This window comes from Hypanus sabinus, chromosome 14, assembly GCF_030144855.1.
Source record: "Hypanus sabinus isolate sHypSab1 chromosome 14, sHypSab1.hap1, whole genome shotgun sequence".
In the NCBI taxonomy this organism is placed as follows: Eukaryota; Metazoa; Chordata; class Chondrichthyes; order Myliobatiformes; family Dasyatidae; genus Hypanus; species Hypanus sabinus.
This window is the reverse complement of record NC_082719.1, coordinates 107,724,725-107,737,033: the sequence shown is the minus strand read 5'-3', so window position 1 is coordinate 107,737,033 and position 12,309 is coordinate 107,724,725. Positions and strand designations below refer to the sequence as shown.

General features: G+C 41.0%; 1 protein-coding gene across 1 annotated transcript in view; it reads right to left on the bottom strand.

The window, feature by feature from the left end:
• Positions 1–12,309, bottom strand: part of loxhd1b (lipoxygenase homology PLAT domains 1b) — a 388,496-nt gene that overhangs the window by 114,051 nt on the left and 262,136 nt on the right. The window contains exons 31-33 of the mRNA XM_059989781.1: positions 10,985–11,149; positions 10,134–10,315; positions 7,630–7,746 (exon numbers count right to left, since the gene is read on the bottom strand). Coding sequence (XP_059845764.1) covers positions 7,630–7,746; positions 10,134–10,315; positions 10,985–11,149 — 464 coding nt within the window. The remainder of the gene's footprint in view (positions 1–7,629; positions 7,747–10,133; positions 10,316–10,984; positions 11,150–12,309) is intronic.

Here is a 12,309-nt window from a genome sequence, read left to right as displayed (position 1 = left end):
TGGAAAGGGCATGTAGTGAGGGTAATGTCACAATTGTAATGGGGGACTTCAATATGCAAGGGGATTGGGAAAATTAGGCTGGTGTCAGATTGCAAGAGAGGGAATTTGTTGAATGCCCATGAAATGGCTTTTTAGAGCAGCTTGTGCTTGAGCCTGATCGGACAAAGGCTGTCTGAGATTGGGGGTTGTGTAATAACCCAGATCTTATTAGGGAGCTTAATGTAAAGGAACCATTAGGAGGTAGTGATCATAGTATGATTGAATTCATACTGCAATTTGTGAGGGAGAAACATAACTCACATGTATCAATATCACAATGGAATAAAGGGAATTATAGAGGTATGAAAGCAGAGGCTGCCCAGGTGGATTGGAGGAGGATACTGGCAGGGATGACGGCAGAATAGAGGTGGCTGAATTTTCTGGGAATAGTTCACAAGGTGCAGTATAGCTATGTCCCACAGAGGAAGGAGTCCTCAAATGACAGGTGTAGGCAACCGTGGCTGACAAAGGAAGTTAAGGACTGCATAAAAAGCCAAGGAAGGGGCATATTAGGTAGCAAAAGTGAGTGGGAAGTTGGATGATTGGGAAGCTTTTAAAATCCCACAAAAGGCAACTGAAACATCTATAAGAAGGGAAGAGATGAAATACAAAGGCAGACTAGCTGATACTATAAAGCAGGATACTAAAAGTTTTTCAGTTATATAAATAGTAAAATGGTGAGAGTTGATATTGGACCTCTGAAAAATGATACTGGTGAGGTAGTAATGGGGACAAAGAAGTGGCTGATGAACTTAATGTGTACTTTGCATCAGTCTACACTATGGAAGACAATGTGCCAGAGGTCCGTGAGAGTCAGGAAGCAGGAGTGAGTGCCATTGCTATTACAAAGGAAAAAGTGCTAGGCAAACTGAAAGGTCTTAAGGTGGATAAATCACCTGGGCTAGATGGACTACATCCCAGAGTCCTGGGAGAGAGAGTAAGAAGAGGTTACGAATGCATTGGTCATGATCTTTCAAGAATCACTCGATTCTGCCATGGTCTCAGAGGACTGGAAGATTGCAAATGTCACTCCACTCTTTAAGAAGGGAGGAATGGCAAAAGAAAGGAAATTATAGGGCAGTTAGCCTAACCTCAGTGGTTGGGAAAGTTTTGGTAAATGATAAAATAAGTCAAAGTCAGCATGGTTTATGAAAAAGAAAATCTTCTCTGACAAATCTGTTAGAGTTCTTTGTGGAAGTAACAAGAAGGGTGGACAAAGGAGACACGATGAATGTCATTTACTTGGATTTTCAGAAAGCATTTGGTAAGGTGCCACACATGAAGCTGTTTAACAAGATAAAATCCTATGGCGTTACAGGCAAGATACTGGCATGGACAGAGGAATGGCTGACAGGCAGGAGGCAGCGAGTGGGAATAAACGGGCCTTTCCTGCTGCCAGTGGCTAGTGGTATTCCTCAGGGGTCTGTACTGGGACCACTACTTTTCACATTGTTTGTCAATAATCTAGATAATCGAATTGATGGATTTGTGGTAAAGTTTGCTGATGATACAAAGATAGGTGGAGGGGTAGGTAGTGCTGAGGAAGCAATGTGATTGCAGCAGGACTTAGACAAATTGGAAGAATGAGCAAAAATGGGGCAGATGGAATACAGTGTTAGGAAATGTATAATAATGCATTTAGGTAAAAGGAACAATAGTACAGACTATAATCTAAATGGGGAGAAGAGTCAAAGATCAGAGGTGCAGAGGGACTTTGAAGTCCTCATGCAAGACTCCCAGAAGCTTAAGTTACAGGTTGAGTCTGTGGTAAAGAAGACAAATTCAATGTTGGCATTTATTTTGAGGGGAATAGAATATAAAAGCAAGGGGATAATGCTGATGGTTTATAAGACATTAGTCAAACTGCTCTTGGAGTATTGTCAACAGTTTTGGGTCCCATATCTCAGAAAGGATGTGTTGTCATTGGAGAGAGTCCAGAGGAGGTTCATAAGGATGATTCCTTTTCTGGTTATAAACTAAACTTGGATAAGAGTGAATTATTCCCTTTAAATGCGCAAACTTTATTGAATGACAGGACACCATTTAAAGTTGTTACTGATAACTTTATTTATTTAGGTATAAAAATTACCAAGAAATATACAGATTTATTCAGATTGAATTTTTTACCTATGCTTCATCAAATTCAACAACTTACTACTAGATGGTCTCCCTTATCCTTATCATTGGTTGGTTGGATTAATGCTATTAAAATGATGATTTTACCGAAATTTTTATATTTATTTCAAGCCTTACCAATTTTTATTCCTAAATCTTTTTTTGATAACATTGATTCAAAAATTTCCTCATTTGTGTGACAAAATAAAAACCCCAGATTAAGTAAAAGACAGTTATAGAAATCTAAAAAAGATGGTGGTTTAGCTTTACCTAACCTCAGATTTTACTATTGGGTGAATAATATTCAAAACTTAATATATTGGAAACTAGATTTGGATTCACCATTGTGCTCACAGTGGGTAAATCTAGAATGTAATGATGCACAAGGATATTCTTTATTCTCCATTCTTGGTTCTTCTCTTCCTGCTGATTTAATTAAACTCAATAAACAGATATCCAACCCTATTGTCAAACATACATTACGAATTTGGTTTCAATTTCGTAAGTTTTTTACACTGAAAAACTTTGTTCTTGATAGCCCTATCTTACTTAATTTCTTTTTTAAACCTTCTTTAACAGATCAAGCTTTTAGCAAATGGAAAAGGAAAGGTATAATATGTTTTCGTGATCTTTTTTCTGAAGGTAGTTTGATGTCTTTTGACCAACTTTCCAACAAATTTAAGTTACCTAAATCTAATTTTTTTTAGATATTTACAAATCAGAAATTTTTTATATAAAGTTCTACCATCCTTTCCCAATTCAGCTTTGATAGATTTTTCAGACATGATTTTTACCCTGAATCCTTGTCAGAAGGGATTAGTGGCTTTTATTTATAATATGATTATGAAGATACAACCAGAAATATCAGGTAGAATTAAACAAGAGTGGGAAAAAGAACTTCAATATAATATATCAACAGAAAAATGGGAAAAAATTCTACAAATGGTTAATTCTTCTTCTATATGTGCTGAACATGCTTTAATACAATTTAAGGTTGTACATAGAGCTCATATGTCTAAAGATAAGCTTGCTCGATTCTATTCTCATATTAACCCTCAATGTGACAGATGTCATTCAGATGTGGCCTCATTGACCCATATGTTTTGGTCATGTCCCACTTTACATAACTATTGGAAGAACATTTGCTACCATTTCCTCAATTTGGAATATTGATTTACAACCTCATTTTATTACTGCAATTTTTGGTATACCAAATGAAGATGGTGGTCAATTTTCCCCTTCAATTAGACGAATGATCGCCTTTGTAACATTAATGGCCAGAAGGTCTATATTACAAAATTGGAAAGAAGTAAATCCTCCTACCACATTTCAGTGGTTTTCTCAAACTATCTCTTGTCTGAGTTTAGAAAAAATTAGAAGTACTATTTTCGATTCATCAATTAAATTTGAAGAAACTTGGGGACCGTTCATTCGACACTTTCATATGAATTAATTTGGCCTCTTCCAGACCTTTTCTCTTTTTATTCTTGTTCTGGTATGGAGTTCCGGAGTTTTTGACACTATCATACTCATATAAACTGGTATTATTGCCCATGTTAGTTTAGGTTTATTTTTTTTTAAATATACATTTTTTCTTGCATTTTTATATATTTTTTTTCTTTTGGTGACTATTCTTATTCTTTTTCATGTATAATCAATATAGGTTTGATTGATTATTGTACGATTTCTTGATGATATTTTAATAAGATATTGTTATCTTATTACTAATTTAACTTCAAGCCTAGTGCATTTATAACCTATTTAATATTGTTATGTTTTTCTTTATATATGAAATTTAATAAAAAGATTGAAAAAGAAAAGAAAGAAGGATGATTCCAGGAATGAAGGGGTTAACATATGAGGAGCATTTATCAGCTTTAGGCCTGTACTCACTGGAATTTAGAAGAATGCATGGGGATCTCGTTGAAACCTACGGAATGTTGAAAGGACTGGATAGGGAGGATGTGGAGAGGATGTTTCCTATGGTGGGGGTATCCAGAACTAGAGAGCACAGCCTCACAATTAAGGGGCCACCCTTTAGAACAGAGATAAGGAGGATTTTTTTTTATCCAGAGAGTAGTAAATCTGTGGAACACTCTACTACAAACTGTGGTGGAGGCCAATTCTGTGGGTATATTTAAAGCGGTTCATAGTTTCTTGATCAGTCAGGGCATCATAGGATACGGCAAGAAGGCAGGTGTACGGGGATGAGTGGGATCCGGGATCAGCCATGATGAAATGGTGGAGCAGACTCGATGGGCTGAATGGCCTAATACTGCTCCTATGTCTTATGGTATTATATGTCCCCTATAATTTGTGTGATTGTTGGTACCGTGTCTTGTATCTTGGCCCTGGAGTAATGCTGTTTTGTTTGGCTATATTCATGGGTATTTATATACAGACAGATAGAGAGATACCTTACTGATCCCAAAGGAAATTGCATTGTCACAGTAACATTACAAGTGCACAGGTGTACAAATATTAAAAGGAAGTAAGAAAGAATAAAAATAAGTTACCTTAAAATAAGATGTACCACATTTACAGGTTAAAGATTGCAAGATCACTTCCCTGGCTATAGGCTGACTCATTACAGAGCCTGATGGTTGAGGGTAAGAATGACCTCATGCAGCTGTCTTAGTCAGTACAGTTGAATGACAATTAAACTTGAACTTGAGCATTTTAAATTTGTCATGTGTACATTGAAACATCAAAACATATAGTGAAATGCGTCGTTTGTGTTGAATCAAATCAGCTAGTATCGTCATGCTCCCAGTAGCAACACATCACGACCGTAACTCAACCCTAACCCAATGTGGGAGAAAACTGAGGGGAAACGGTCCAAAATATTGATTGCTTATTTCAGTCCACAGATGCTGCCTGACTTGTTGAGTTCCTGCAGAATTTTGTGTGCTGCGAGGAAACTAAGCTTTCTTTTGAAGAAGAGAGCAAAAGTACTTTTTTTTACCCATATTTTTCAATAATTGAACAGTGAGCAAAATATCTTTCATCATTTCAGTTCAAGCTGGATCCTGATTCTTAGTTACTAGACACTGAGTTTTGATTGGTTCTCATTGTGACTGTCTCCTGAAGGAGAAGAACGTTGTGATCGAGTGCATCTCCGCTCCGTACAGAATTCCTCGTGTTGTTGATAGAGAATGCACCATTCTGAATCTTGTGATAGTTGAATTTTATCCTGCAGTCATCTTTATTAAATAAAATCCATATAACATATAGCCTCTTGCTTGCTACTTTCCTGTTAATGCAGTCCAGTACTTTGCTAGATTTCTATTGAAATTAAATGTATTTTCATCCTAACTGTGAATGAGACAATGAGCAAGTGAACTAGAAAGTGGACGTATCACAGTCTGAGTTGACAAAACAAATTGGCCTATTGCTTTTTTCAATGTCTGTCTTCTTGGCTTGACTAGACTTTGCATCTTTTAAGAATTTGCAGCTGATGACCATGTTCTATAGCCCAGAATCACAAGGGTCACAAACACAGTGGGAGATCTGGTTGCACTTGCTGATGGCTTGTGTCCGTTTTAGAATCTCTGTAGTAACATGTGATAATTCCTTCATTTCTACTTCAACTGTAGAGTTAGTCCTCTACTATCTTTGAAGTTTGCACGTATTTGATAAACTTCTATAGATGTGTGGTGGAGAGTGTACTGACTGGGTGCATCACAGCCTGCTATGGAAATACCAATGCCCTTCAACGGAAATTCCTTCAAAAAGCAGTGGAGATGGCCCAGACCATCAGGGGTAAAGCTCTCCCCACCATTGAGCACATCTAGAAGCACATTGCCACAGGAAAGCAATGTCCACCATCAAGGGCCCCCACCATTCAGGACATGCTTCTCACTGCTGCCATTGGGAAAGAGTTACAGGAGCCTTAGGCCCCACACCACCAAGCTCAGGAAGAGTTTTTACCCTTTATCCATCAGGCTCCAGAACCAGTGTGGGCAATTTCACTCACCCATCACTGAACTGATTCCACAGCCTACAGACTTATTTTCCAGGATTCGACAACTCGTGTTCTCAATGTTATTTTTTTCACTACTTGCAGAATTTGGTTACTTTTGCACGCGAGTTGTTTCTCAGTCTTTGTTATTTATAATTTTATAGTGGAGAATGTGGGCTTGTTTGCAACATTGAAGAGAAATTTTGATAAATGCATGGATGGGAGGGGTATGGAGGGCTACCGTCCAGGGGCAGGTCGATGTGACTAGGCAGATTAGTATTTCGGCATGGACGGGAAAAGCCTCTTCCTGTGTGTAGTTTTCTATCACTCTATAACTTTAAATTATTCAGATAATATTGTTGACAGATCTGCATAATTGCTGAAGATCTCTGCAAAACATTTTTGGGATTTTAATTTCCTCAGGGAGTGTATGCCCCAAAATGTAGGTAAATTCCCTTGAATATTTTCTGAATGAAGGTCTTTCCAGCAACTAAATTATAAACTCAGTTCAGAGCTCAGGTGAGAAAAGCTAGAGACTAATAAATGAATAGGCACTGGGATTTTACACAAACAATGTTAGCTAGTACACACAGAGAGCAAATGAAATCTGCCTGGAGGCTGAAGAACACATTAAAAGGCTGTGTTCTCATGCCTTCCCTGGGATCTCTGCTGAAAATCCAGATCCAGTGAATGTCAGAGCCGACAGGGAAGAAGCCATCACCCTGACACAGTGGTGTCAAGAAAACAACTTCTCCCTCAATGTTGCAAAAACAAAGGAGCTGGTTGCGGACTACAGGAGGAATGGAGACAGGATAACTCCTATTGACATCAATGGATCTGGGGTTCAGAGAGTGAACAGTTTTGGGGTATGCCAAAAGTTCTTTGGCATACACATCACCAAGGATCTCACATGGTCAGTACACACCAGCCATGTGGTGAAAAAGGCACAACAACGCCTCTTCCACCTCAGACAGTTGAGGAAGTTTGGTATGAGTCCCCAAATCCAAAGAACATTCTACAGGGGCACAATTGAGAGCATCCTGACTGGCTGCATCATTGCCTGGTATGGGAACTGTACCTCCCACAGTCACAGGACTCTACAGAGAGTGGTGTGGGGAGTCCAGTGCATCTGTGGATGTGAACTTCCCATGAATCAGGACACTTACTAAGACAGGTGTGTAAAAAGGGCCCGAAGGATCATTGGGGACTCAAGTCACCCCAACCACAAACTGTTTCAGCTGCTACCATGCAGGAAATGGTACTGCAGCATAAAAGCCAGGACCAACAGGCTCCGGGACAGCTTCTTCCACCAGGCAATCAGACTGATTAAGTTCATGTTGATACAGTTGTATTTCTATGCTACATTGACTGTCCTGTTGTACATACTATTTATTACAAATGACTATAAATTGCACATTTAGATGGAGACGTAACGTAAAGGTTTTTACTCCTCCTGCATGTGAAGGATGTAAGAAACAGAGTCAATCCAATTCAATATCTGCCATGAGACTGACCTTCCCCTTGGAGAGCAACCTCCGGATCTCCACGCTATCCAAATGCCACCCAGAGTTGATGCCTCGTCCATCATGCCCAATTCGGATCTTCTCGATGCACTCCCCAACATCTTCCAACTGAAAGGAACAGGCTTTATTCTAATATTTGCTTCAGATTTCACTTAATGTCTTTTGCTCATTAACTTTTGTTTGTTTATTTATTTAGCGAGACAGAGCGGAAAAGGCCCTACCGGCCCAGCAACCCCCCGTTTAACCCTTGCCTAATCAGAGGACAGTTTACAATGAGCAATTAACCTATTAACTGGCCAAAGGTTATTCCACAGGGAGGATGAACAAGCTTCTTACAGAGGATGCTGGAATTGAACTCCGACGTCCGTGTTCTAATAGTATATCACTGATTGCTGCATGACTGCAGCATCCAAGGTTGTCCATGTCGGACACTTGATCTTGGCAGGCAGCTTGCTAGCCTCAGGCAGTTTAAAATTAGATGTTCTAAATCCATATCCATCTTTCCAGAATCTGTCTCCCTATCTGCTCCTCAACGGGTCATATTCTGCATGGAGGTCGGTGACCAGTGGTGTGCCTCAGGGATCTGTTCTGGCACCCCTTCTCTTCATGATCCTTGTAAGTGACTTCAATGAGTAAGTGGGGGTAAATTTGTTAGTGACACAAAGGTTGGGGGTGTTATGGATAGTGTAGAGAGCTGTCAGAAGTTGTAATGGGACATTGATAGGATGCAAAACTGGGCTGAGAAGTGGCAGATGGAGTTCAAATCAGAGAAGTGTGAGGTGGTTCATTTTGGGAGGTGAAATATGATGGCAGAATATAATGTTAATGGTAAAATTCTTGGCAGTGTGGAGGATCAGAGGGATCTTGGAGTCCGAGTCCATAGGATACTCAAAGCTGCAATGTTGGTCGACTCTGTGGTTAAGAAAGCATACGGTGCATTGGCCTTCATCAACCATGGGATTGAGTTCAAGAGCCAAGAGGGAATGTTGTAGCTATATCGGACCCTGGTCAGACCCAGCTTGGAGTACTGTGCTCAATTCTGGTTGCCTCACTACAGGAAGGACGTGGAAACCATAGAAAGGCTACAGAGGAGATTTACAAGGATGTTGCCTGGATTGGGGAGCATGCCTTATGAGAATAGGTTGAGTGAACTTGGCCTTTTCTCTTTGGAATGACGGAGGATGAGGGGTGACCTGATAGAGGTGTATAAGATAATGAGAGGCATTGATCATGTGGATAGTCAGAAGCTTTTTCCCAGGGCTGAAATGGTTTTCACAAGAGGACACAGGTTTAAGATGCTTGGAAGTAGGTACAGAGGAGATGTCAGGGGTAAGCTTTTTACTCAGGGAGTAGTGAGTGTGTGGAATGGGCTGCCGACAACGGTGGTGGAGGTGGATTCAACAGGGTCTTTTAAGAGACTCCTGGATGGGTGCATGGAGCTCAGAAAAATAGAGGGCTATGGGGAAATCTAGGTAATTTCTAAGGGTGGGCTGAAGGGCCTGTATTGTGCTGTAGGTTTTCTATGTTTCTAACTTTGTAAATGAAGGTCCCTCTATTCTGAGACTACACCCTCTGGTCCTAGACTGCCCCACTAAGGAAACATTCTCTCCATATTCCGTCCACTGTATCCACAATCTCTCCAGCTCCTTTCTGCAGAACCCGAGGGTGCATTCCATCAGGTCCAAGAGATTTATCCATCCTCAGACCATTAAGCTTCCTGAGCACCTTCTTAGTCATAATTTTCACTGTACATACTTCACTTCCCTGACACTTTTGAATGTCTGGTGTACTGCAGATGTCTTCCCCGTGACGACTGATGCAAAATACACATTCAGTTCCTCTGACATCTCTGTGTCTCTCATTACAATATCTCCAGTGTCATTTTCTATTGGTTTTGTATCTCTTTCACTAATCAACTTCTCAGCTCTTTACTTCATCCCTCCCCCTCCTGGTTTCACTTGTCACCTCGTGTTTCTCTCTTCCCTCCACCCCACCTTATTCTGACTCCTCATCTTTTTTTCTCCCGTCCTGTTGAAGGGTCTCAGCCTGAAACATCAACTGTACTCTTTTCCATAGATGCTGCCTGGCCTGCTGAGTTCCTTCAGCATTTTGTGCGAATTGCTTGGATTTTCAGCGTCTGCAGATCTTCTCTTCTTGTGATTCTCTGGCCCCCTGCATCTCTGTTCTAAAGGAATGTCCTTGCATTCAGAGGCTGTGCTCCTGGCCCTAGGCTCTCCACTTTTGGAAGTGTGTCCTCAGCACGTTCACGCTGTCTTGGCTTGTTGCTTGCATTTCAATATTTCATGGGTTTCAGTGAGATTCCCTTCATTCCAAACTTCAATAAGTACAGGGCTAAAGCCGAGCTGTATCAGAGCAGCGTGTTAGATTGGCTGATGAAGAGTATGATGTGATTATAAACTTCACTGTCTTGGTGTTTACTGTCTTCCTATGAAGGTATACACATGGATTAGATCCACAAAAGCATTTCTGCATACCTCTATGATGAACTTATTCACAGCGCCTCTCTTAAAGTACATCTTCCGCTCTCGCTTGTTCATGCACAGTGACTTCTGGTGAGTGCAGATGCCATCCCTGCCGTACAGGACGATGAAGACATCAGCGTCTGTTCCTGCCCCATGTATGTCAGAGGTACGTACGGTGATTTCATAGGGGACAACTGCAACAGGAACAGGGAGAAGTACAGATTCAGCTCCTTTGTATTTGTATTCTGGAGGTTGGGAACAGACCTCCAGAGAGGCAAGTGCTGCTCTGCCTAGATCCATTGGCTTTGGCAGTTATTGAAACTCCCTGTCTGGTCTAGAAAGGCCGCTGCACAGGATCAATAAAAGCTGCAAATGATAGTAAACTCACTCAGCTCCATCATGGGCACTAGCCACCCCCAGCATCCAGCTCACATTCAGAAGGTGGTGCCTCAAGAAAGCAGCATCCACCGTTAAGGACCCTTGTTACCCAGGGCATGCCTTCTTCTCATTGCTACCATCAGGGAGGAGGTATAGGAGCCTGAAGACACACACTTACCACTTCAGGAACAGCTTCTCCTCCACCATCATGAACACTTCCTCACTATTTTGGTCTTTTTCCACTACATATTTATCTGTAGATGTAACTTACAGTATAATATACTGCTGCTGCAAAACAACAAACTTCATGACATACAGTATACTAGCAATATTAAACCTAATTCTGATTCTGAATCCCCAAACCCAGTACAACCTTCCCATTTGCCTTCATGCGATACAATGCGAAGGAAGCAGATCATTTTTTTGCTGTGAGCTCAGACTCTTTGCAGCATTCTCATGAACTGAAGTAGCAGAAAGTAGCGTACATGGAGTGTAGTCTTTGGTCTGCAGGTCTGCAGGGAAGAGGTCCCTTACTATGTACCCATCATCCTCAGCTTTATCCAGCCAACGGCCACATGGGAATCGCAGCAATTGTCCGAGTGATGGGGCATCGATTTCCACCCAGTCCAGAAACCAGCCAGCACATCCCCCTGCAAGGATATATGGGAAAAAAGCAGTTCATGGTAAAAATGGAATTGCGTTCAAAGCTACATCAAGAAAAGTCAGGTCATGTAGCAACAACAGGGGAAGCATTAGTAAAATAGTGAACTGTGCAACAGAGAGAGTACTGTCCAGGAACATCCTGACTTCACCTTTACCATCTTCCTGAGTCAATCCAGGGCACCACAAATTCAGACTACAATATTCCTGAGTCAATCCGGAGCAACACGTCCAAACTGTCATGTTCCTGAATGAATCCAAAGTACATGAACCCAGAGCACCATGTTCTTGGGTCAATCCAGAGCATCATGTTCCTGAGTCAATTCAGAGCATCATGTTCCTGTCTCAATCCAGATCATCACGTTCCTGAATAAATCCAGACCACCATGTTCCTGAGACAATCCAGAACACTATTTTCCTGAGTCAATCCAGAGTACCACGTTCCTGGGGCAAACCAGAACATAATGTTCCCGAGTCAATCTAGAACACCAAGTTCCTGAGTCAATTCAGAGTACCATGAATCTGGAGCACCATCTTTCTGAGTCATACAAAGGCATCATGAGTCAATCCGGAGCATCATGTACCTGAGTCAATCCTGGGCACAATGTTCTTGATTTAACTTAGAGCACTGTGAATCCAGATCACCATGTTTCTGTGTTAATCCAGAGTACCGTTAATTCAGAACTCATTGTGCCCGAGTCTTCTAGCAAAGAATGTTTCTGCAGAATTTGCATTTGGTAGATTGAAGGGTTTGTGCTCTTAAGGAGAGAGATTACATAGAATTTATGGAAAAGGAAGGGTGAGGTTCAATCAATAACCAATAAAGAGATTTGCCGTCAAGTACATAGGTTATGTATGTTTATTTATTCTATATTTTTTTATATTTAGAGATAGAGAACAGAACAAGCCCTTCTGGCCCTTCAAGCCAAGCCACCCAGCAAGCTCTGATTTAACCCTAACCTAATCACGGAACAGTTTCCAATGACCAATTTAACATTCCTACCAGTACATCTGCAGGGGAAATCTGGGGAACCCAGAGTAAACCCACACGTTCCACAGGAAAACACAAAAGCTCCTTACAGAGGATGCTGGGATTGAACTCTGACATCCTCAGCTTTATTAACGTCAAGTAACCACGAAGCAACTGTGG